Source organism: Adiantum capillus-veneris, chromosome 29 (genome assembly GCF_014529385.1).
Source record: "Adiantum capillus-veneris isolate H3 chromosome 29, ASM1452938v2, whole genome shotgun sequence".
Classification (NCBI taxonomy): domain Eukaryota; kingdom Viridiplantae; phylum Streptophyta; class Polypodiopsida; order Polypodiales; family Pteridaceae; genus Adiantum; species Adiantum capillus-veneris.
In genome coordinates this window covers 21,206,172-21,231,662 of record NC_140959.1, presented here as the reverse complement: position 1 = coordinate 21,231,662, position 25,491 = coordinate 21,206,172, and the positions used below count along the sequence as shown (strand labels likewise).

General features: G+C 46.7%; 1 protein-coding gene across 1 annotated transcript in view; it reads left to right on the top strand.

Moving 5' to 3' along the window:
* The window catches only part of CPSF100 (cleavage and polyadenylation specificity factor 100), a 177,729-nt gene that overhangs the window by 11,608 nt on the left and 140,630 nt on the right, over positions 1-25,491 (top strand). The window contains exons 2-5 of the mRNA XM_086505392.1: positions 20,498-20,666; positions 20,788-20,884; positions 21,114-21,240; positions 21,314-21,429. Coding sequence (XP_086361518.1) covers positions 20,498-20,666; positions 20,788-20,884; positions 21,114-21,240; positions 21,314-21,429 — 509 coding nt within the window. The remainder of the gene's footprint in view (positions 1-20,497; positions 20,667-20,787; positions 20,885-21,113; positions 21,241-21,313; positions 21,430-25,491) is intronic.

Sequence of the window (25,491 nt, the reverse complement as noted above, 5' to 3'; positions counted from 1 at the left end):
CTAGACACCAGGAGGACATGGATACAACCAGCACAAGAATTGGGCACGAAGATGGCTTTCTACAGAGACCACCTTCTCCAGCTGACGGAAGATGGTTTTGTGACGAGACCCACATACATGGATACCCACTTGTCTCATGGGATACGATGTGCTATTGGCCAGTTATGCACATCGTCTCACCAGCTGCGGATTGAGACTGGGAGATACAGCGGAGTCCCAGCAGAGGCCAGGACATGCCCCTTGTGTGACATGGAACCTGAGATAGAGCTGCATTATACATGCCGCTGCCCCTTCTACTACGAGATACGAGGCCGCTTCCATTGCTCGTTCAGAGAGGGTTTTGGACCACTCTCAAGAGTAATCGGATACGAAGATCAGAGATGCCTGGGTTTGTTCTTGCTCGAGCTGCGCAGACACAGAGATAGCCTGATGAATGGCGAGGCTAGCCAGTTTCAAAGACGGATCACAGACTTCTTCAGAGCAGACACGAGACAGCCGCAAGAGCCACTCCCACAGCAGAGCTCCCCCTCGTCTCACACTAGAGGCACACTGATCGACCGAGCGATTGAACTGGGGAAATCCAGTCGCCCACGACTGCGAAGGACTACACAGCATCGACGGAGGCTACGTCAGAAGATGCGGAGCATGCTGGCCAAGCATGCAGGACGCCCGGTCAGACTACTAACCATGGAGGAAATTGATGAGATTCGCCAACGACCGATGCTAGATCTTTTGTGATCCAGCTATCCCAACAAGCTGCCCATTTTTGCTTAGTTTTTTGCTTAGCTCACATCGACCAATCTAGGATCCCATAGTATATATCTTTGTTTTGTACTGTTGTTAGGTTATTTATTTTTGTTGCTCTGACTTTGTATCAGATTCAACACCTTGTAACTTTTTGGTCTCATAGGTCACTATGGCCTTTTGAAGACGCTATTATAACATTTCATTTCATTTCATTTCATTTCTCGCTCTCTCTCTCTCTCTCTCTCTCTCTCTCTCTCTCTCTCTCTCTCTCTCTCTCTCTCTCTCTCTCTCTCTCTCTCTCGCTCGCGCGCGCGCTAGCCTCAGGCTTTAGCCCGCCACTCAGCGTGCCAGCAGAAGCGTTTTTCCCTCGCCAGCCTCAGGCTTCAACCCGCCACTCAGCAGCTACAGAAGAGGAAGAAGCAGAAGGGGGGGGGGGGGGGTCGTTCTTTTGCCTTCCCCAGTGGGGAGTGGGGGCCCCTGTGGGGTGGACATATACAACACCCCCCAACTCACACTAACATGGCCCCACCCAAGAAGACTTTTGCGGCAACCGTGGCCTCAAGTGTCCCACCCATCCCACCCCCTCTCAAACCACAGTCGCCATGGGAAACCTTCATCATGAACGAGTTGAAGAGGCTACAACAGGAGGTAACCAGCTTGAAGTCGGAGTTGATCACCAAAGAAGCCTGGATATCCAAATCTAGAAGAGCAGTTACAGAATGTTTGTGACCAAACAACAAATTCAAGAGAAAACCCAAGAAGTGACATTGGAAGCAGCACAACAAGACCATAATACTTCAAAGGTACAATCTGAGACTTTTGTTAAAGAAGTGCTAACAGTTTTGAAGGAAAATGAGAGGGAAAAAAGCTTGGAGGGATATGTCAGAATTGGTGGTTTACCAGATGATTGGTCGGTGGGCACTTTACCAGATGAACATTTAGAAGGCTACATCCTAGATGTAGACATACTTAAGGAAAGATTAAGTAAAGTGGTGCCCTTCGTGGATCTTGGTGACCCAACTCACATTGAAGTTAAAGGGAAGCAGGCAAAGGTTTTCTACTACAACCTACATGAGAAGATCAAGGTCATGAAGCAGACTAAATCATTCCAAGGTACATCGGTATGGATCTCAGATGAATTGACACCCCTTCGACTCAAAAATAGAGCCAAAGAGTTGGCTAAAGTCAGAGAAGCAAGGAAAATGGGCAGTGTATAGAGGAAGAAAAGCTATTATCCGAGACTTCAAGAATCCATCCATTCCCACAAAGACATGGACTTAGGTCTTCTATAGATGTAGACACAATATGCACACGGTGATTTTTTACCATTGTAAACCTAGCTCTCATGAAGTCAGAGAAGCAAGGAAAATGGGCAGTATATAGAGGAGGAAAAGCTATTATCCGAGACTTCAAGAATCCATCCATTCCCACAAAGACATGGACTTAGGTCTTCTATAGATGTAGACACAATATGCACACGGTGATTTTTTACCATTGTAAACCTAGCTCTCATGAGTCATGAGAGCAATGAGGTTATGTTTTGCACATGCACTCATTTTCCTTTTATGATACCCGAAGTGGAATGTAACCAAAGATGTATTGGTTTTGTCCTATAGGTCAACTTTGGCCTCCACAGGACGTTAATAGATTTTCTTTCTTTCTCTCTGTCTCTCTCTCTCTCTCTCTCTCTCTCTCTCTCTCTCTCTCTCTCTCTCTCTCTTTACAATTGTTATGAAGTACTAAAAGTGTTGCCAAGTGTGTAGATTGCAGTTATCTTTGTGTCTTCGTCTGATCCCTCACTAGAAGTGATTACACTACAACTGGGAAGTCCTCCGCGGGAGCCAACTTTGGGGCAAGTGGATTAGGGGGAGGATTCTCTTTAGCTGTGGGAAGAGCGTTCTTTGGGAGAAATTCCTCTGGCACTTCGTCTACATGGGATAGGTAAGGCACATGCACGTCGAAGGTATCCTCCTCCATGGCAGAAAAGGGGGTGATGTGCAAAGAGTGTCCCCACTTAGACGAAAGGGGTAGTTGTTGACACTGCCTGCCTCGTGATGCGTACGACATGGTGGAGCACTGGTTTGTGTCCTAAAAAAATTTGAAGCCTTTGAATTGTTGACACTTGCCTTAAAATTTTGGAAGTGGTCAGGCAACTTTAACAACCTTCATGTGTAAAATGATTCCAATGCTGGGTTATTAGTTAGGAGCGTAAACATTGCATCTGTGCATGAGACTGCATCCATGAACAACTGGCTTGTGTTTGTGTAAGCATAATTTTCACCTTCTAAGTTTATTGAGTTTTTGGTAGGTTCATACCATTTTTAAAATTGTCCGGCTGGGCAGCCATCTGCAAATAAGAGCCAAAATTTGGGTGCCTCCTCTTCCTGGCTAATTCTGGCAGCAATTGACCCCTCTATCCCCTCTTTTTGTTAGTGTTCAGATTCCTGTCCGATGGTGGCTCCAATATCTCCCAAGAGCATATTAGAGAGTAAGGACTGTTTTGTGGCTGTGCGTGGCCATAGACGTACTTGTTCTCGGCAATGCACTCCATGGTGTTGCTCACCTGGTAGGTTGGCATGAGGCGGGACCCCCATTCCTAGGGTTTCACGGGATCAGAGCCTCGAGTGCTCTGCAGTTTCGCTACTAAATGTGTGTCAGGTCAATTTTGTGAGTTTACATATTTATTAGCATTTTTAGCCATTTATCAAAATTCTGGGGTTTGTAGTAGGTAGGGCAGTTTTGGTAACATGCCTATATATGCAACCCACCCCCTTGTACTTTTGGCACATGTTGTGATCATTGCAGAGCTCCAACATTTGGGCACACTCTCTTTAGCGTTTTCTTTGCGCGGCTTCACCCTCTCTCTAGCGTTTATGCTCTCTCTCTCTCTCTCTCTCTCTCTCTCTCTCTCTCTCTCTCTCTCTCTCTCTCTCTCTCTCTCTGGTGTTTTCCACTTGCGCGATCTCTTTCCCTCTTGCTAGCGCTACCCTTCTCTTGCCATGTGTACACCCTCTCGGTGTGGCATTGCTCGCGGTGAGTTCCCATGCCCAGACGGTTGGCGGTTTGCGCTACGAGCTTGAGTACAAGAAGATCCATTGCGATAGATCCGAGATCTATTGGCTGTCCGGTCTAGAGAGGAGGTTTGCTCATGGTTGCAGACAAGTTCATCACCCAATTCACCCTCACCTTTGACATGGTATCGGAGCCACAACGTGCTATTGGATCGGATCGGTGATTTGTGCGAGTTTTTGGTGCTGAATTTTCGCGAGCGAAAAGAGACGGTTTGCTGTTTTTTCTGTGTTTTTCACTCATTTGGGGCTGATTTCGGCTGTAGTGGGCAGATTTGCAGATTCTACTTCGACCTAACCTCGTCACACGCCTAAATTCTCCAACACCATGGAGAGGAGTGATGATTTTGACACAAACTCAGCTCGTGATGACGAAGTACATCATGGGGATGAGACTGCTGGTGGTGGTGAACCTCCCGTCAACGAGGAGTGGGGAGATTGGTCCTAGTTTTACCCCAGCGTAGGTGATCAACCGATCAAGATACCTACCCTGGACGGAGATTCCAATGGATTTAATAGCCACAAGAAAGGGTCCAAGGGTAAACAGTTTTCAGCCAAGGGTAATGCTGCAACAAAGCCTTTTGTGCCTCCCACAAAAACCCTCCATTGATGAAACTGACACGTCCAAGAAGCAGTCTAAATCTTCTTCTGGGCGAGGACAAGTTTCTGGCAAATCTTTTGAAGAAAGGAAAGCTCTAAGAGAGGCAAAGAAATGCTACATTTGTGAAGAGGAGGGACATTTTGCGAATGAATGCCCACATAAGAAGTCACAGGATAAGGATGACAAGTCAGAGCAAAAAGGGAATAAGCCAAAGACCAGTGCAAGACTTGTCCTAGATTTGGTTGGTGATGAACCAAACATAGATGCCACGGAACTGTGCAGAGATTGGGGCAAAGTTAGAGACCAGAGAGTGTTGGTTTTCTTTGATCCAAGAGCCCGTGCAAATTTCGTATCACCAGAATTGACATCAAAGTTGGGCATTCGTGCAAAGGAGATGGGTATGACATGTGAAGCAGGTTTGGCATGCCCAGGTCATTTAGAGCCTGTTACTCCCATTTTGGGGAAGCTTCGTTGCACATTCAGAGCTATGTGGATGCGGAAGATGGGTATGACATGTGAAGCAGGTTTGGCATGCCCAGGTCATTTAGAGCCCGTTACTCCCATTTTGGGGAAGCTTCGTTGCACATTCAGAGCTATGTGGATGCGGAAGAGTTTCATATTATGCCACTTGAGGGCTGTGATGTGTTATTGGGTATCCCATAGTGTTACAGGTTGCATGCTATGGTTGATACTTACAACAAAAAGATTACCCTTGTACATAGAGGAAAGACTGATGTCCTTGATCTAAAGCTTAGAGGCCAGTCTGTTCCAATTGTTTCTGCTTCTGCTATTTCATCTGTAATAAAGAATCGTCTTTCTGCGTACTTGATCTTTGCAAAAGAAGTACCTGAAGTTGTATCTAATTTGTCTATTTTAGATAAAGATAGATCAACTTTTTTGAGTGGTTTCAGTGATTGTTTTTTGGACTCTTTGCCAGGGGAGTTACCTCCTGAGAGACCTGCCAGATCATACCATAGATCTTGTGCCAGATTCTAGTCCACCGAATAGACCGCCATACAGGGATAGTGCAGCCCAGCAGATAGTGATTATGAGTCAGATCAATGAGCTTTTAGAGAAGGGGCTGATTCAGCCCAGTTCATCCCCTTTTTGTTCGCGTGTACTCCTACTGCAGAAGAAGGATGGTTCATGGCGCATGTGCATTGACTATCGCGCCTTAAATAAGAATACCATCAAGAACAGGTTCCCCATACCGAGGGTAGATGACATTCTTGATTGGCTTGAGGGAGCGTCACTGTTTACAAGGATAGATGTAAAGAGTGGGTACCACCAGATACGCATTAGGCCAGAAGATGTCCATAAGGTTGCGTTTAGGACAACATTTTGTCTCTATGAGTTTCTTGTCATGCCATTCGGTCTCACAAATGCTCCTGCCACGTTCAATAGAATGATGGACAAAATATTTAGATCACATAGAAACTTCGTGGGTACCTTCTTTGATGACATGATTGTCTACTCAAAGTCTGAAAAGGAGCATAGGGATCACTTGACCGCAGTTTTCAATGAGTTACGCAAGAACAGGCTACTCATTAATGCGAAGAAGAGTGAATTCTTCTTGAAAGAGATTCATTTCCTTGGGCACATTGTTTCAAAGGATGGGTACGCATGGATCCTGCCAAAGTGAAAGCAATTAAGTCATGGCCAAACTTGAAGCCCGTACAATGACATTCGAAGCTTTCTAGGCGTATGTTCCTACTACAGGAGGTTCATCCGAAATTTTGCTGAGATTGCTTCTCCACTCCATGCATTGCAAGGGAAAGGAGTTACTTTCAAGTGGACAACCAAAGAAACTCTAGCCTTCAAACACTTGAAAGAGAAGTGTAGCGAGGAAAAGGTGTCGTGCTCTCTAGAGTGGGTGCTCCTTAGTGCAATATGCATGAAACCTCACTCCAACAGAAGAAACATCACACAGGAACACGACTCAAACACTAAAGTGGAATATGACTCAAGACACGATACGACTCAAAACACAACTGCAGACTCAACTCAAAGGAACTTGACAAACTCAAAGAACCATACAACTCTGGCTGGCAGCACACACAGCTACAAGCTCAAGACTCAAGGTACAATGGGGGTGTCGAGGCTCCAATGTGCAGGGAGAGTGCCAGTGGCGTGCACAACTCTAGACTCGGAACTTGAGACTAGACGCTAAACCATACCAAGTGGATGATGATGCGTACTTACAATTGGAACCAACCACTCATATGTATCTCCTAAAGAGCCACCAACAGCTGGCAGATATGCCAATCCACTAAGCCTATCTCCTAAATGAGGTGGTGGTGATGGCCACGATGTCCACCGGACCTCCATCCATAACACTTGCCACGTGTCATTGCCCAGGCGAGAGTTCGCCCAGTGTGAACTCAAGCCCAACTGCAACTAATTGCTTGTCCCATGCCAGTGACACTGTAGCCCTACTACAGGTTGCCTGCCACAAGACCACTCATCATCCCGGTGAGATAGAGAGAACAATGAAACACTAGGAAAAATGCAGTACACTCTGATTGAAGAAGGCGATGTTTGGAGAAGATTTTAAGTTCCTAGGAGAAAGTACCAATGAAGCAATGCCGATATTTGCAAGATATTCTGAAGAAGTAATGACCCTGGCTCAATGAGGTAAGCTATCCAGAAAGTAAAAACTGAAGACTGCCAAGATGAACAAATTATAGTTACAGGGAATGGCCATTCTCAGGTCCCCGTTCCCCGTTCCCATTCCAATTTCCCGTTCCAAATCCCTGTTACGTGTTTCAAACGTGAGTATCGAAACAGGGAATGGCATTTCTTGCATGTTGTCGTTCCCCGTTCCGGGTAACTATGGAACAAATCCCACAAAGCTAGTGTAAATGCAGCCAATCTTGAAATACATTGGTTTGAGGGACCTCCGCAGCGATTAAACTTGTGAAAATTTCCCTGATTTTTTCAAGGCAATGCTTAAAATCTAACTTGAATGCGGAGGTGGGTGAGGGCTAGGGAAGAGGGGGTAGGTAGGGGCGAGGGGGTAGATATGGACGAGATGGTGGGTACGGGTGAGGGGGTTAGGCTAGATAGGGGCGATGAGGGGCTAGATAGGGGCAAGAGGGAATAGATAGGGGCGAGAGGAGAGGGGATAGGGGTGAGAGGGGTCTAGATAGGGGCAAGGGGGAGGGGGTGGGTAGGGGCGAGGGGGTTGGGCTAGATAGGGGTGAGAGGAGAGGGGGTAGATAGGGGCGAGGGGGTTGGGCTAGATAGGGGCTAGATAGGGGCGAGGGGGTGTGAAGAGGGTGAGAGCAAAGGAGAGGTGGAGAGGGGCTGGGTAGGAAACAGTAGACAAGAACAAAAGACACAATGAGAACATACCAGCCTGAGTTGTCATAATGGGAGTACCGACAGCGACGACAAACTGCCTCCTACTGCGGTCCTTTGCGAGCTTACCAAGCTTAAAGGCTTTTACTAAAGGGCCAACTGAGCAATCAACATGTGTTACTTTTACACTAGGTGTTGGCTCAGGTGGCTCATTGGGCTCAATTACGGTAGGAACACAGGAAAAGGTGGGGACTTCAGGCAAAGATTGAATAGATAGTTCATAACAAGGCATAGACTTGGTAGCTCCCAACAACTCTAACAGATCTTCGTCTGACCCGTCAAGAGGAGTAGGCTGTTCTTGTTCAGGGTTGGTTTCCATTGACAGAGAACTTTGCTGCACGACGGGATCCATGCCTCCTTCTAGGCGAATGGGTTACATTGGGGAGCCAGGAGTATGTATCCACATTGCGTCGTTTCCCCAATCATGAAGCGCTTTAGTGTGGCGCAGCCATGGTCTATCGATGAGCAAAGGAAATCCGCCCTCAACTTGGGGAAGACTAACCACAACAAAATCCAAGTTAATTGTGAAGTCTTGTATCTGCAGAGGCACCTTGCCCACTATGCCCATTGGGTAGACTGTCCTCTTGTCGGCCAATGTAGCTGTGAAGGGAGCAAGGCGGGTAGGCTGTAGACCTAAAGCCAACATAGTGGACTCGGGCATCAGGTTGATGCCAGATCTACCATCCACTATTGCTCCTGAGAACTGCCTCCCCAAGACGGACACGGTGAGACGAGGGCTTCTATAATCAGTGAGGGGGGCATTGGGATGGAATATCATATAGGACTTTGATGGTTGCACCGGGAGGTGCCCGCCACTAGGACCTGCTCTCGGGTAAAGTGACTGAATAATTGCAAGGGTGTCACTTCTAAAACTCGCATCTAGCCGGAGCGTGTCATAGAGCGACACTTGTTGGAAAGTGTTTTTCAAGATTGTCTCTACTGTAAGCTTTTCTTTTTCTACATGTGGTTCTTTTGGTAGCTTGATCTGTTGTAGATCAGCAACTGCTTCCAAGAAAGCTTCATCTATATCGGAGAGCAAAATTTGGATTCTTGCTTGGCACTGGGGGGTGGCTTGTCAACAGTTGAAGGCAGGGTATCCATTGTTGTGAGAATGTGTGGGGGAGTTGAACTTGTTGGAATGCTAAGATCGAGGGCGGCTCTCTGGGCCCGAGTGAGGACGCCCGCTGACTCCTTTACCAATTGATTCTTATTTTGAGGGGTAACCATATGGGCAGAAGGGGGCGGCTGAGGAATGGTGCTAACTGCTATTAGATTGAGCTTGGGAAAGGTAAACTCATTTTGGCTTTGACTTGGGTTCGAAGCCGTGGATGCACGAAGTTTAGGGAAATCCTTACTGTAGTGATCCTTCGCTTCAGGGCAATGATGGCAAGGAGGGGACCCTTTTGGCAGGGGCCAATACATGGCAGACTTTGTGTTACTAGGCCATTGCGACATAAGGTCATGGTAGAAAGTCACGTCCCACCGTATGTAGGGCATTCTGGAATTGATGCGACAATGAAAGCGGTAGAGACACTCTTTTATTGGCCTACTTTGAGGAGAGATGTAGATGCCTTTGTGCGAGCCTGCGTGATTTGCCAGCAGGTCAAGTTTGACAGGCAAAAGGCACCAGGGTTATTACAGCCACTGCCGATTCCGAATAAGCATTGCTATGGGTTTTATCTTTGATCTTCCAAGAACGCCGATAGGGAGTGCTGTTATATGGACCATTATTTGTAGGTTCAGCAAGCAAGCCCATTTTATTCCTGTCAGGAAGAAGATAAAATCGGACCAGATGGCACGGTTGTTCAAGAAGACTCAGGCAAAGCAGAAAAGGGCTGCTGATCGTCACCGTCGTGAATTATTATTTTCACCGTCGTGAATTACGGTTTGAAAAGGCAAAATTAAAGAAGATGAAGGGCAAGGAAAGGTTATTTTTGAAGCCCAACATGCGTTACTATGGGCCTTTTCAAGTGCTTGATAAGATCAACGATGTTGCTTGTAGGCTGAAATTGCCTGACACTTGGAAGATTTATAATGCGTTTCACGTGAGTCTCCTAAGACCCTTTGTGGTGATGTGCCAGAAGATATGCTGCAGGAAGATCAGCCAGAAGTCGATGAACTTGATGAGATCTTGGTACCTGAGCAGATTTTGGCACATAAAGAAAGAAAAGTCAAGGGACAGGTTGCAAGACGTTATTTGGTGAAGTTCAACAACTATCCACCTATGGATGCAAAGTGGAGGGAAGAGCATGAACTGTCAGAGTCACCAAATGTATTGCAGCTTTACCTTGAGGCCTTTGGGTTACAGCGTACGTATGCCCCAACCCAACGTGTTCAAAGGAGGGGTAATGATGGAGCTAGCATATCAAATGTACATACGGATTCAATGCAATAGAAGTGTGCATCGCTCTTCGAGTGTTAAAGGTATTCACTTCATCATAGATGGAAATGACAAAAGTATGAAGGTCTCATTAAGTCATTTGTATCTATGTGTTATGACCTTTCTTCCGGGTACATGCGATGATAAAAGCGTGCTAACAACACAAGATCATCAATGGCATGTAAATATGGCATGCAATCAAGGACGTTTGCGATTTCAAGAGGGGGGTATGTCACGAGGACGTGGCAACGGCTAATTACTGTCACGAGGATGTGGCAACTGCTAACCCTCGTTGTTGGTTTCTTTTCGATGATTTTTGTTTAATTTTTGGGACCCTCTTTTTGAAGTCACAAATGGTCGGACATTGCGTGGCCAGTGTGAAACGGCCGACAGCCAAGAGTTTCACCCGCATTTAGGAAGGCAGGTCGCCACGAGACGATCGGGCCAATCATCACTGGAATCCGAGCAGTAAAAGGGTGTCTAGGCTCAATTTAAAGTCAGTAGGCCCCCTCGCTACACTTATAACTCGGTGGGTACTAGGAAATAACTCTAAAGAGGCAAATTGGACACATGGCGGCTCCAGAACGATTTGCCAGAAGCCTCAGCAAGAGGGGGACCCCAATTTGAGAGAGAAGGCTGATTTGCAACTCACTGTGACTTACAGCGTGTGGGTGAGCACTGAGTAGTTGGTGCAGGTGATCAGAGCTTTAATGAAAGCTTGCCTTCTCCCTTGTCTCATGCAACGCGATGACTTGCTCTTGTAGCAGGGCTACAATGTCACTTCATAGGACAGACAGTTGGACAGTTGGTTACAGTTGGTCTGGTTCACACTGGATGGTTCACACTGGATGGACCTTCTGGGCTGGGGAGTGACACGTGGCAGGGTACTGACGGTGGTCTAGTGGACTATTTGGCACACCAAACAAATTCTGGACTTAGCGGGTACTCCTCTAAATCTGCCTGTCTCGATCTCTAGCTGATGTGAGGATGTGTGTATCTGACCAATAGCACATCGTATCCCGTGGGATAGATGAGTATCCATGTATCTTGGTCTGATCACAAAACCATCCTCCGTGAGTTGGAGAAGATGCTCTCTATAGAAAGTCATCTTCGTACCTAGCTCATGTGTAGGTTGTATCCATGTCCTCTTTGTATCCAACTGAATCAAGTCCTGTTTGATCAGCCCGGTAATCTCTACCCTTGTGAGGGGGATGGAGGGTGCATCTAGAGAGTACTGAAATGGGGGTAGCCGGTCCATACTAAAGACATGTAACTGAAACCAAGATGCCATCTTTGTATACCAACATGATCTATCTCCCTGCAATGCAAGCTGTCGCGAAGACTCTAGTGCTAATCGAGCATATCTGTCTCTAGGGAGAGCCCAAGTGCTATGCATAAATGAAACTGATCGAGTGAGTGCCTCCACTACCAATGGAGGAGGAGCGAGCTCCGCCCTAACAATGTCATGTGGTACTGAGGCCTTGGCCCTAATCATCCGAGAAATCATAGACACCAATGGCTTCTCCATACATCTCCATCCATCACTACTGCCAGCTCTGCTATGATGATCAACTGAGGGGCCCCATATCTCCACTGTGTACAGCATGGCCGAAGTGACCAAAGTGTCAAAGAGCCAAAGCTTTGTCCGAGGTTCTTGGAACTGAACCTGCAAACATATCCTCTCAAGTCTCCCCAATGCTGCATAGGCTTTGGTCAATCGCGTATCTGCTGCACGCCTCAGGGAAAATACTGGACCACTGAAAACCGCCCCAAGATAAGTGTATGTATCTGGATACTCCACAGTCTCTCGACCATATGGAAAAGTGGGGGCGGACCTCCTTACCCACTGCGCCGGTGTTAAAACACCATTACCTTGGTCTTACCAAGGTTCATGGACAATCCACTGTCCCGTGCAAATACATGCAGTGCTGCATCCCTTCTCGAGAATCGGAGATCAGCACAATATCATCAGCATATAATAGTAACGGAATCCATGTCCCTGCAAGTTGAGCACCTCTATCACCCTTTGTATGTACATAATCTGAAAACTCATCTACATATATCCCAAAGAGAGTCGGAGATAGGGACAACCATGCTTCACCCCAATGGTGGAGTGAACCATGTCGGACATGCCTTGAGTAGTGCGTACCTGTCCTAACATTGTTCTGTATAAAGCTAAGATCCCCAGATCAGCTGTGTGGGCACCCCCATGTCTTGCAGTTTGTGTATGAGTCTGGCTCGTGGCACTGTGTCAAAGGCTTTGCGGAAATCCACAAAGCTACAATATATGCTCCTGCCATGGTGTCTACCCTCAATAATGGCTCTGAGTTTCAAAATCTGGTCAAGAGTGGAGAAACCTCTCTTGAACCCTGCTTGTCCCGCTGCCCGTATACCCTCTCTCTCTGCCCATCCACTTAACTCATGCTCAAGAATTGATGCATATAGCCTAGCCTGAGTGTGACCAACCATGATGGTTCGGTAATTCCTGGGAAGCATAGGATCTCCCGACTTGAAGATAGGCACAATAGTGGACATACTCCAAGTCTCAGGGAAACCCTCATACATGCCTCTATTAAACATCATAGCAAGAGGCTCTGCAAGCATATCTCTGGCATGGATAAAGTGCTTTGCTACCAGACCATCATGATCCTGTGCTCTTCCTGTCTTCATCTTGTCAATGGCTTTCCTTACCCTCTCAGCAGTAAAAAAAGTACATGTTTCTGGGCATGCCTCTGGAGGGTCAGGCAAAGGTGGCTGCCTAGATGCTGTATAGAGAGATGTAGCATATTCCCCCCATGTCTCTGTGGAAGTGAGTGCTGGTGGTGGAAAGTGCTCATTGAAAAGCCTCCATGCCTCACTAGAGTCCTGACGAGAGAAAATGAAATGTTATATTAACGTCTTGAAAAGACCATAGTGACCTATAAGACCAGAAAGTTACAAGTTGGTGGATCTGATACAAAGTCAGAGTAACAAAATAACATAACAACAGTACAAAACAAAGATATATACTATGGGATCCTAGATTGGTCGATGTGAACTAAGCAAAAAACTAAGCAAAAACTCAGCAAAAAACTAAGCAAAAACTAAGCAAAAAACTAAGAATGATGGTATATGGACCATTATCTGCAGGTTCAGCAAGCAGGCCCATTTTATCCCTGTCAGGAAGAAGATAAAATCTGATCAGATGGCACGCTTGTTCATGTACAATGTGTTTAAGTACCATGGTATGCCACAATCGATTATCAGTGATCGTGATCCTCGCATGACCAGTTTGTTCTGGAGAGGATTGTTTGAGAACATGGGTACTACGCTCAAGTTCTCGTCTTCGTTTCATCCACAAACTGATGGACAGTCAGAAGAGGCCAATTCTACTGTCTTAGATCTGCTGAAATGCTATGTGTCAGATAATAAGGGCAAGTGGGAACAGTATTTGCCTATGCTTGAGTATGCGTACAATAATACGGTGCATTCGTCTACTGGCAAAGCACCTTTTGAAATTGTTGAAGGCGGCAAAAAGGTTCCTCCCATTTTGCATACAAAAGACAAGATCTTTGAGGCAGATCGATATGTTGAGAACATGGATGAGATGTATAAGAAGATTAAAGTTGCCTTGGAGAAGACTCAGACAAAACAGAAAAAGGCTGCTGATCGTCACCGTCGTGAATTGCTACTATCACCTGGTGATTGGGTTCTGCTAAGGTTCGAAAAGGCAAGGTTAAAGAAGATGAAGGGCAAGGAACGGCTGTTTCCTAAGCTCAACATGCGTTACTATGGGCCTTTTCAAGTACTTGACAAGATCAGCGATGTGGCTTACAGGCTGAAATTGCCTGATGCATGGAAGATTCATAATGCGTTTCACGTGAGTCTTCTAAGACCCTTCGTGGGTGATGTGCCAGAAGATATGCCAGTTGAGGATCAGCCAGAAGTTGAGGAACTTGATGAGATCCTGGTACCTGAGCAAGTTTTGGCACATAAGGACAGAAAAGTTAAAGGACAAGTTGCAAGATGCTATTTGGTGAAGTTCAAGAACTATCCGCCTATGGATGCAAAGTGGATGGAAGAGCATGAACTGTCAGAGTCACCAAATGTATTGCAGCTCTACCTTGAAGCCTTTGGGTTACAGCCTACTTATGCCCCAACCCAACGTGTGCAAAGGAGGGGTAATGATAGAGCTAGTACATCAAATGTACATATGAATTCAGTGCCATAGATGGAAATGGCAAAAGTATGAAGGCCTCATTAAGTCATTTGTATCTATGTATGTTACGACCTTTCTTGCGGATACATGCGATGATAAAAGAGTGTTAATAGCACAAGATCATCAGTGGCGTGTATTTATGGTATGCAATCGAGGACGTTTGCGATTTCAAGAGGGGGGTATGTCACGAGGACGTGGCAGTTATTAACCATGTCACAGAGATGTGGCAACTGCTAACCTTGGTTGTTGGTTTCTTTCCAATGGGGTTTATTTTATTTGTTTAAGACCCTCTTCTTGAAGTAGCAAACGGTCGGACATTGTATGGCCAATGTGAACGGTAGATTCACCCGCAGACGGGAAGTGGTCGGCACTGGAATTCGTATGGTAAGAGGATGTCTAGGCTCAGAGCAAGATCATATAGGTCCCCCCGTCGCACTTAGCAAGTTGGTGGATACTAGGAAGTGAACTCAATTAAGGCGTAAAGTCAAGGAGGGACTACCAACCAAAAGTATCCGACAGTTGGGCCACATTGCATTTTTGGATGCGGTCCCAATGAGGATAGATGGTCAGAAGACCAGTGGGAGCCCAACGGAAGCATCTCCTAAAATTTAGGGAACTGCTATTTTGGGCCACGAAATGTGTTCGCGTCATTACTTCCGGTATGACTAGGGGAACACTTTACAACTCTGCCGCGAAGTCAACTGACGCACCAGTTGAGATATTTTTAGCAGGGAAAGCCCAAACTCGGAAACTGGGCGACGTGTCAGCTTGTGAGCGATTCTGCCACTCTGGGAGGCAAAAACGAGCTGCATATCAACAAAGGGGGCGCCATTTTCAGCCATAGGCGGATTGCAACAGGTACAGAAGCTATGGAATGCTTACCTTGCCCTCTATGCACAGTATGGTGACGGGAGTGATGCCCCGCACGCTACATACTGCTCTCTTTCTCCCCTACGTGCAGTTATGTGATGCCCCACAAGAGGGCTACTCATTTGACTGATGTACAGTTGTGTGGGTTCATGCTTTTGTGCTGAGGCAAGAGCCTCCTTGAGCAGGAACAGGGGTAGCTAACTGCTGCTCCAAAGCAGGCACTGGTGAGGGTCATAACCTCACCGTACAGGTGCAAAATCAGCGCTGTGTATGCGCTGTAATTTGACTGTTTTTCAGCCATACGGACGCCAGGATCATTGGGAATCGTGCCCCATTGGCAAAGGACAGTTAGGGGACTGTTTGGGGCTGAAAACAGGGCAAAAACCAGTAAATACAGCGTGCTGAATTTACTGTTTTTGGACAGGAATCAGAGGGTATACGACAGTGCAAGCGAGTTCCAGCAGGGGAATTGGTTTCGCGCAAGTTTTGGGGCTGTTATGCTGCCGAAATTTGGCCAAATCAAATGGTATCTAGGTGGATACACGTGAAGGATTCCCAGGACCTTACCTTGTAATTTACCCTCCTAAAGAATAAAGAAATACCGAAAGGGGCGCCAATTTTGGGGCCTACAGGTTGTCGGCGTCTGCTCGGAGCATTCTAGCTTCCGAGCCGTGTGTGAGTTGAAGTGTTAACTCCCGTCGCAGGTTCTCTTTGCAAAGTGCTCTGTGTGTGTGTATAAAGTAAAGAATTTCGGGTGAAAGCCAACGCCTACCGCCCTACGGGCCGGTTTCACCAATCATAATAGTGGGATAATTCCCAGGCTCCATGGGGTCTCCTGACTTGAAGATAGGTACGATCGTAGATAGGCTCCAAGTGTCCGGTAGGCCCTCACACATGGTACGGTTAATCATAACTGCTAGAAGCTCTGCCAGTAGGTCTTTGGCATGCATGAAATGCTCAGCGACTAAGCCATCATGATCATATGCTCTCCCAGTCCTCATCCTGTCAATAGCTTTCTTCACCATCTTAGCGGTGAAAAAAACACGTGTGTGGGCATGGATCGGGGGTGTTGGGGAGGGGCGGCTGTCCATGTACTGTGTACAAAGATGATGCGTACTGACCCCAGGTCTCTGTGGAGGAAATAGCGGGGGGGGGGGGGGGGGGGGGGGCTGCTCATGAAAGAGTCGCCACGCCTCACGCGAGTCCTGACTCAAGAATAGCTGATATAGATCCTGCTGGAGTCGAGCTAAAAAAGCCCTCTTCTTCCGCCGCACCAGGCGTCAGAAGTCAATGTGTGACTGTGTGTGAGTGACGCCCCCCAAAAGCACCTCCCTCTGAAGTCTGGCTCTAGTCTGGCGGCACTCCTCATCGTACCAGCTGTTCTGAGGCATGCTCCTTGATCGGCGGCTCTGCTCAGGCTGGGTGTGTGGGTATGCTTCTGCTGCTGCATCATGTAATGTTCGTGTCAGTATAGTAGTTAGCTCCTCAAGAGGTCGCCCCGGCCCCCGGGTCCCCAGTGCATAGGCGTCTGTAGATACCGTCCATGTATACAGAATCCGTCTCCCGTGTGAATGTGTAGCGAGTAGGGGCTGCTACCCGTGGCTTGTATGCTACACTGAACTAGAAGGAGATGGTCATCGACACCAGAGCATGATCCACTGCCACCCCGACCGGACTGGGCCCAACTGTGAGATCCTGGATACTAGAGATGAGATTCGGCTGTGCCATGACATAGTCCACTGTGCTGGCTCCGTGTGTGTTGGAAGCATGTAAAACCTCCCGCAGCAGGAAATCTCTGTAGGCCGTTCAAGATGGCCAATCCATGTGCGGTGCCCATGTCTATCCGGTGTCGCCCATACTCAGTATATTCCACATCGTGTGATAGTCTGGACAGGCCCGTCTCTACAACATCTAGCTCTCTTAGCATCTCCTCTGAAGTATCATAAAACACTGCCTGGTGATAGGCAGTCCTAGCATTGAAGTCCCCTAGGATTATAATGTCACCATCCCTAGAGAACTCCCATATGTCATCATCCAAAATAGAGAAAGGGGACTGTCCTCTGGGTGATGCATAAACTGATGTACTCGGGGGAAAGTAGCAAATAGCTAGGTAGAGATCTCTGCCTGTCTCTGCTTTCAATCTCACCCACATGTACCTAGCTTGCTCATCCCTGCGGGCTATATGTATCAGTGGCTGCAGATCCTCTCTAAATAACACTGCCACTCCCCCCGAGCCCCGCCCTCTGTGCTCTGAGCGTGTCTCCTGCCTGTAAGCTGTCTCCCACCTGTATCCACTGATGTGAGGCATGGATTGCCCAGGGGCCTGGTGTGTCTCAGAGTAAAAGATGATGTCTCTTCCAGTAAAGCTATCCTCAAAAGCACCCACATCAAGACGCATAGATCCATTACAGTTCCAGGCAGCCACTTTGAGTGTGGTCCCATAAGTCTCGCACCGTCATGTGGAGCGTCACTCTAGTATTACCACTTTTCCATCTCGGTAAAAGGCAATGTTGCCTTTTCCCCTTGCCGCTCTAATCTCCGGCATCACTTCTTGCATATGAGCGATCTGCGAGAGGGTGAGATCATCCCCGAGAAAGATGCCAGTTTCTTTAAGAGATGGTCTTTTCTTCAAGGACTTCTTCGATTCCATGGAGGGAAAACGGAGGATGAATGATCTTTCTTTTGAGGTTTCTCCACCGCTTCCATTTATCTTTATGTTGCCCACTCTCCATGCCCTTGTGTGCGTCGGCTCATGAACTCCCATCAAGGCTGTGAGTTCTTTTACTTCTTCGTCCACATTGCCTTTGTCTTTAAGAACGCAAATTCTCACATGTAAAGCGCGCACCCTTCTCCTCTGCTCCTCCTCTAGTGTCTGGTTAATGATGTTGTTGGGTGTGGACGTGGGCGTTATCTCCTTGCCTTTTCCTTTCTTGGCTACCTTGATCCATTTCTCGGCTTCATCCGCCTTCTGTTGAGTTTTGGTAAGAACATCCACCCAAGAAGTCGTCATTTCTTTGTGTTGCTCTTCTCCCTCTTTGATGGCCCGTACTGGATCGTGTTGATTTCTTCGATTACTGAGGGTTGCAGTTCGCCCTCTTCCAGTGTGTTTCTTGATCGTGCTTCGGCGAGATCTTTCTTGAGTGACGCAATCTCTTCCTCTTGAGTCGTCACTCTTGCTTCCAGCGTACTTATCTTGCTCTCTTGGATCAGTAGGCGTCCTTCGCTTTATCTTTCAGCTTTCTCATGCTTGATCGCCGTCCGCAAAGGAGTCACTAAACGTACGTGTGCACCCACACACTAGTAGCGGGCGCGGTAGCTGGGCGAGTGGGGGAGCGTGAGGCGGTATGGCAAGGGAGGCGCAGCGATAGAGTACGGACGAGAGATTGGTTTAAAAAAAATAAAAAAATAAAAAATAAAAAAATAAAAAATAAAAAAAAATTTGACTTCCTACGCGTATAAGGAGAGGGGGGGGGGGGGGGGGGGGGTGTGTGCCGGCTGCTGGACATGCTACACGTAGGAGAGCTGGACATGCAACGCGTAGAAGAGCAGAGGGGCAGTGCGGCAGTGAGCGGGGAGCAGGGGCAGCGCGTGAGCAGGGGCGGGGCTGCAGCGGAGCGCGAGGGGGGGGGGGGGGGGGGGGGGGGGGGGGCAGCGCGGCGGGGAGGAGGGGCAGCGCGTGAGCAGGGGTGGGGCTGCAAAGGCAGCAGGGGTGGGGCTGCAAAGGCAGCACAGAGAGAGAGAGAGAGAGAGAGAGAGAGAGAGAGAGAGAGAGAGAGAGAGAGAGAGAGAGAGAGAGAGAGAGAGAGAGAGAGAGAGAGAGAGAGAGAGAGATGTAGCTATGCGCGGCACGGTTCAGATGCCTCCACATTGTGGCTGGGAAGGCCTCTTTGCTCAGAGCACTCTCTCATTAGTTCGTTTAGACACCATGTTGTCCACAGTTGACACTGACTACTCACAGGGGATTCATCCTAGATTGACTTATGCTACCACCTCTCCACACCTTGTCTACCCCGGCGCTCGATGGGCGGCCATACGAGTAGTTGGCTTCCGTGGGAAGCGTCGTTGTGTTGACCCCCGTTTCGCCCCCGTTGATGCCGCACTTTGGAGGCTTTGGGTGTGGGAGGGTCGTGCCCTATCTCAGCTTTATTGGGACCCAGGAGAGTGGCATTGGCCTCACTCTGACCCCACCGGTGCACCTGTATCATTCTTTGAGTACACTGTCAAAATTGGAAGATTAGCATTGATGAGACAGCACCCAGAGCAGCCCACTGGTATGCGTTTCTGGTTACATTCAGGTCTCTCCCATGCCCATCTAAAGCAGTTTTGGTCAGCCATCTAGGATTTACATGCGGCTCGTCGTATTTCTTTTTTCATGTGGATGATTGCACATGCAGGACTTCCAGTTGGGACTTGATTAGCTACTATGGGTCATGATCCGTTATGTACTCGCTGTCCTTTGTGACTACTTGAGTCACCTGCACACTGTCTTTGGTCATGCTCAACTTCTCATGCAGTGTGGCTAGGAGTTTGCTTTTTACTCAGCAGAGCGGGTGTTCAGCATGGATTTCTCACTTGGGGATCTGTCTGATGGTTGATGCCGATGCCCGGACCGCATCTTTTCTACGAGGGCTCAGACACAGATCTAGCTCTTATGCTTACCTCGACTGGTTATCGGTGAGGAACTTTGGCTATGTTACCATAGATTGCTTGGCAGGGGATCCACAGACACGTGATGAAGTATTTTCAGTCATCACTAGCATTACACTATGGAATGTTTGGCGAGCTCGTTGTCTTCACATTCTCAGTGCGGCTCCACAGCTCCTTCAGGATACCCTCAGTACCATCTGGCTGGACATCATTCACACCCTGATTTGGCAGTGGGATTCTTCCTCTGGTACATCTCGAGCAGCCGAGGCTCGTCGCTTTGCCTTCCTTAGGCATTGGGCCCGATCCCCACTCTTCTTCACACTTACAGGTAGCTAGATTACATGGCATTATGCTCCCCCTCGGTGGTTTCTCCTCCACTCATCACATAGACCACCATGAGATTGTTCTAGTCGAGTTGTCACTATAGTGGCTCTCACCCTTACATACAGCTTGTACACCCCACGTGATAGGCTATTTTGGCATCCGCTGGGGATTATATTGTACTCAGTAATATACAGCCCTGACTTTTTCCAAAAAGAGAGAGAGAGAGAGAGAGAGAGAGAGAGAGAGAGAGAGAGAGAGAGAGCCTTTCAAAGGAGTAAGTGGCTGTTTGAATGCTTGTGCAGAGTTGCTTCATCAATTGATGCAGTTCTTCTTTCCCATCCTGATACTCTTCACCTTGGGGCCCTGCCTTATGCAGTGAAGAAGCTAGGACTTACAGCACCTGTTTATTGTACACTGCCAGTTAACAAGATGGGATTGATGTACATGTACGATCACTTCCAGTCAAGAAAGGTGGGAGTTCAATTTGAAAAAGGAAAGGTGTTTTACTGGTTAAAAGGATTGTGAAACCAATTACGGCTGTCTTTGACAGTTACCATAAGATCATAAATTAATCACTTGCTATATTATGCAGGCTGTGTCAAACTTTGATCTTTTCAACATGGATGATATTGACAGTGCATTTCAAAATTGTGTGTCCATGACTTATTCCCAGCATCTTCCTTTAGCAGGTACAAAGCCACAAATAATAACACAGTGACTTTGTGGGACAGATCATGGTAGTTGCATAGTATGTGTTGAAGCAGCCTGAACTATTGAATCAGTCATACTGCTAAGAGGGACTGTCTAGGAGTTATCACGCAGCATTCTATTGACTCTTAGTTAGCTACAGAATCTGTTCTGTTTCACTTCTTGTGCATCAAACATGCTACTAGTAATTCCTTACGTTGTGAATGGCAGGGAAAGGAGAAGGTATAACTATCACACCCTATGCAGCTGGCCATCTTTTAGGGGGAACAGTCTGGAAAATTACCAAGGACACAGAAGACATCATCTATGCTGTTGACTTCAATCATCGTAAAGAGAGGTACTTTCCAGTATTTGTTGGTCACTATAAATCTTGAGAGGTATATTAGCTAAATGTCTCAAATGTTTTGCAGACATTTGAATGGTACTGTCTTGGAGTCATTTGTTCGGCCTGCAGTACTCATAACTGATGCCTACAATGCTCTCAATAATCAGCCAGTGAGGCGTCAACGAGATCAAGAGTTTGTAGGTAAGTTTGGAGAGTCCTCTTTTTGCCAAATTTCTTTCGATTTGACGTGTGAAAATTTTGGACAACCCCAACATCAATATGCTTAGTATTTAAATTATGTCTTTGGGAAAATACAAACGTGGGGCACTTTTTAATGTCTGTGCTGCTTAGAGTGTTCAAACAAAAATCTTAATGCTCCTCAAGAGGCCATAACGGCAAGCACATATATTCTTTCGGGAATTTACAAGCCAAAGGCCTACCACAAAAGCATAGTGAGAAGGATTAAAAACTTGTTGAAGCACAGATTTATGACACATGCCGACCAATGCATCTCACAAGAGGATTTCAATACAGTTAAGCCACAAATTCAATGTATCTCTCGCTTTCTGTAGATACACCGCTGCAATTTGTCACTGAGTTGCCATAGAGACATACTGTGCCAAAAACCTGTAGGCCATATCTCCATATGGGGCACTTGAAGGCTTTAAAAAAGCATGAAAAGGCAACATAGGAGAGTGACGGTCATGATGAAAATTGAATTTACACAACTGTGTGAAACATTTGCATGAACAGAGCTGTTTGATAGGACAATCATAGCTGGTGGAGGAAGCAATCACAAAAGAAAAAGAGAGATCCAACAATCCTCAAATTGCAAAAACATGAATTTTCTTCAGCCATCTTCACTTATCAATGAGTTTCACATGTGTAAAAGTAGCCACTCCCACAACACATGTACGGCCACAGAAGGTAACCAATTAGTTAAGTTGTATAAATGACTTTAAACTGGTACGACAGACACTTTATCAAGAAAGAAGCGATAAGGCCTAAAGGTAAGCTGTGGTAAGATTTAATGCCATTCGTTAGACTCTGTGGTTAACAATATATACAAATCAATAGTTCCCGTCTGAAGACGATGGACTAGGGGGATTAGGCACTTTCCTAAAATCTGAGTACAAATCTAGAGAGATTTTTGTACACGTGGTCCCGTTTGATTTTTCAGTCTTGTATCAGTTGCTATGGTTAATGTATGTCTGAGGTTTGGGGTTCACCTTTGTCACATGGATTTGCATATTGTTACTTGGAATGCCAATGGATTGCAATTTGCATCACACTACCATCAGTGGCCCAAGACAGAATTTGCTTCGTAGAGACTTATTTTCTTATGTAGATCGAGATGTGGGTATACTTCTTGTACAATAGCATAAGCTCTGTATGGACATCTACTCAAGATGGGGCAAGCTGGTACTTGGGACATCTCATACATTTAAGATAAGTGGCTTGGTCAACAGTATCCTAGCAGTGGTGTATGCATTTTGTGGGATCACATTGGCGACATTGTGTGCGTGACCATGATACATTGGTACATGGCAGAGCGACGTGGATTTCTCTTGGGATTGATGGTAGGAGTGACGTGTATCTATGCCCTCACTTCGGCTCATGAGAGAGCTGAGTTTTGGAAGCAGGTTGTGGATGTATTGCCTACTGTGGATTCATGGATTGGGAGATTTGAACAATGTAGAGACCTTTGAGGATTGGCAGGCAGTTGTGCCGCCTTCTTTGCCATCTATTGTGCCACGTGAGAGATATGCTTAGGACAGATTCTTGTTTGCAGTTTCTGGTACAAATGCTTGGAATGTTCCATCCTTGACTCGCACTCCGCAGTCCTTGCAGTTTTCGTGGGATTTTAGGAGGCGGTCAAGACGCTTGCTAGAGTGATTGGCTAGATTTGACAATGGCTCTTGGGCAACATCTCATGTGGGACAATTTTGATTTGGTTTTCTATTGTGCTATTTGATCATGCCCCATTTTCTTTGCAGTTCAGATTTCAAACTTCCTCTATGCCTAGATGAGGATCAAGTATCCGTGACTCGGTGTGGCAGGATGCTCAATTGTCTTGGACGATTCCCAGACAATTGAGGCTTCAAAGTTCAAAAATTGCCACTTTCTTAAAAGGAAATGCATGTTCACAGTGGACAACTTTGTTAATGCAAGGATAGGCACCGGCCACATGGGTTTATGTCACAAAATGGTGACGTGGCATGATCATCGTTGACAGACTGTTGACATGGCATGTAGTACGGACGTTGACGTGGCAGACAGTACGGACGCTGGATTCTCGTAAATCACGTTGACAGGCTGATGTGCCACTGCGTATGGATTTCCGCATTCAGCGCTGGCTGTTTTTTTTTTCTTTTTTTTGTTGGGCCCTCTGCTTTTGAGTTAGAAGCTTTTAGTTATTGCTTTTGGGGCTATGCTTTTGGCATCCCTTGTAAGAATAAAAAAAGCCCAAGGGCCTCACTTCTCGGAGCATGTGGACGCAGAGTCTAAGAACTGAGGACCCGTGAAGTTGTACTTTGCTCAAAGATTAATACAAAAAGAAATATCGAAAGGGGCACCAGTCTTTGGGGCCAATCTCTCTTGGCATGGAACTACGCCGGGCCGTGTCGACTCAATTGTGATTTGCCCAATCGGCACTAGAATCGGACTAGTAAAAAAATGGTTATGCTTAGGTAAAGTCATTTAGGCACCTCGGTAGGACTTTATAAGTTGGTGGTACTAGGAAATTAAACCAAATGGGCAAATCGGACCTATGGCAACAGGAGAGCAACCTGTAAGCCAACACACATATCCAGAAGCCTAGTCCCAAGGGAGGGCGTCCAAATATGAGGGTGGAGGCTGAATTTCAGTTTCGTGGTGGATTTCTAGGTTTTGCAGCTTCAATGGAAAGCTTGCCTTCTTCCTTGTCTCATGTAGTGCAATGATTTTCTCTCGTGCATCTCTCTCCCCCCTTTGCACATATAATATATGCCCCACTAGTTGGGCTTCTCAGATGAGTTTTGTGGGTTTTATGCGCGTCTGCCAAGGCAAGAGCCTTCTAAACACAGGAGCCGGATTAGCTAATTGCTAATCCCCCATAGGTACGCACAGTTCCATCGTGACAAATTGCGGAAACGTAGAGTTTTCTTGCATGAAAACTTGTCCAAACCAAAGGGGAATTGTCCTATTGCGTGTGGGAGCTCCTGAGACATGTGTATACGATTTTGCTCCGCTCAAAACGATCCCAAAAGAGAGAATTACAGCCTGCTGTGTTTATTTGCAGGTTTAGGGTTTCGCTTCTAAATTGTGAGATAACACCAAGGGAGCCTTGGGGAAGCCTTGGGGTGCTTTATACAGGGTTTTGGGCACCTGAAATTGGACCAAAACATGGAATTACAGCATGCTGGAATTGATGTACAGCTCACCGGAAAGCCTCTAAAAATGCAAGGAAAACCGTCCTAGACGTGTACTTTTGACCGATAGGGGTATCGTTATGCTGCAAAAATTGGGTCGAAAACCTACAATTTCGGCCCTCGACAAGTTTGGACAGCTTGGTGAGAGTTTGCTGTAAGTGTTTGTGCCGTTTACTTGCAATTGAATAAAGAAATACCGAAAGGGGCGCCAATCTTTGGGGCCTGCAGGGTGTCATTGTCTACTTGGGAGCGCTCTAGCTACCATGCCGGTTTTCGAGAGTCGTCCTTTATCTTAACTCTATTGGGATCCTGCTGAGTGGCAATGACTATTGGATGTACAAGGACAAGCTCGTGTGACCTTTTTAGAGTGTTCTGTCAGGATAGGTCGCACGTTGCTTGTGCGTAAGCAGGCTTGGATGCCCAAACGACAGAGAGAGTGGTTTATCACATGCTTTTATATATCGGTTGTTGTAGCCTCACTAGGGCAGTAAACTTTATCTTACACCCGTGTCTTAATTTCCCTACACTTTATGACACAAAGAAACTTCACAATTGAATTTGTAATTGGAATTCACCACTTCAAAACAATCCACGACTCTGCGTTGTGGGCTTTGTGAGTGGCAGGAAGGATTACTCATTTTCATTGGTTGCTTACTCATGGTGGTCACTGAGTCGGCTCTTGGAGTGCTCGGCTGGGCTTCAATCATCTATGTATACGTTGTACAAGTAGGATTGTGGAGACTCCTAGTCATTGTCTTTGAGGATGTTTCCCATCACTACTTGTTTGGAGAGCTCTTGCTTTACTTGTTTCTAAAGCCGGTGTCACAAACAGGTGACGTAGCGTGGCCAATAT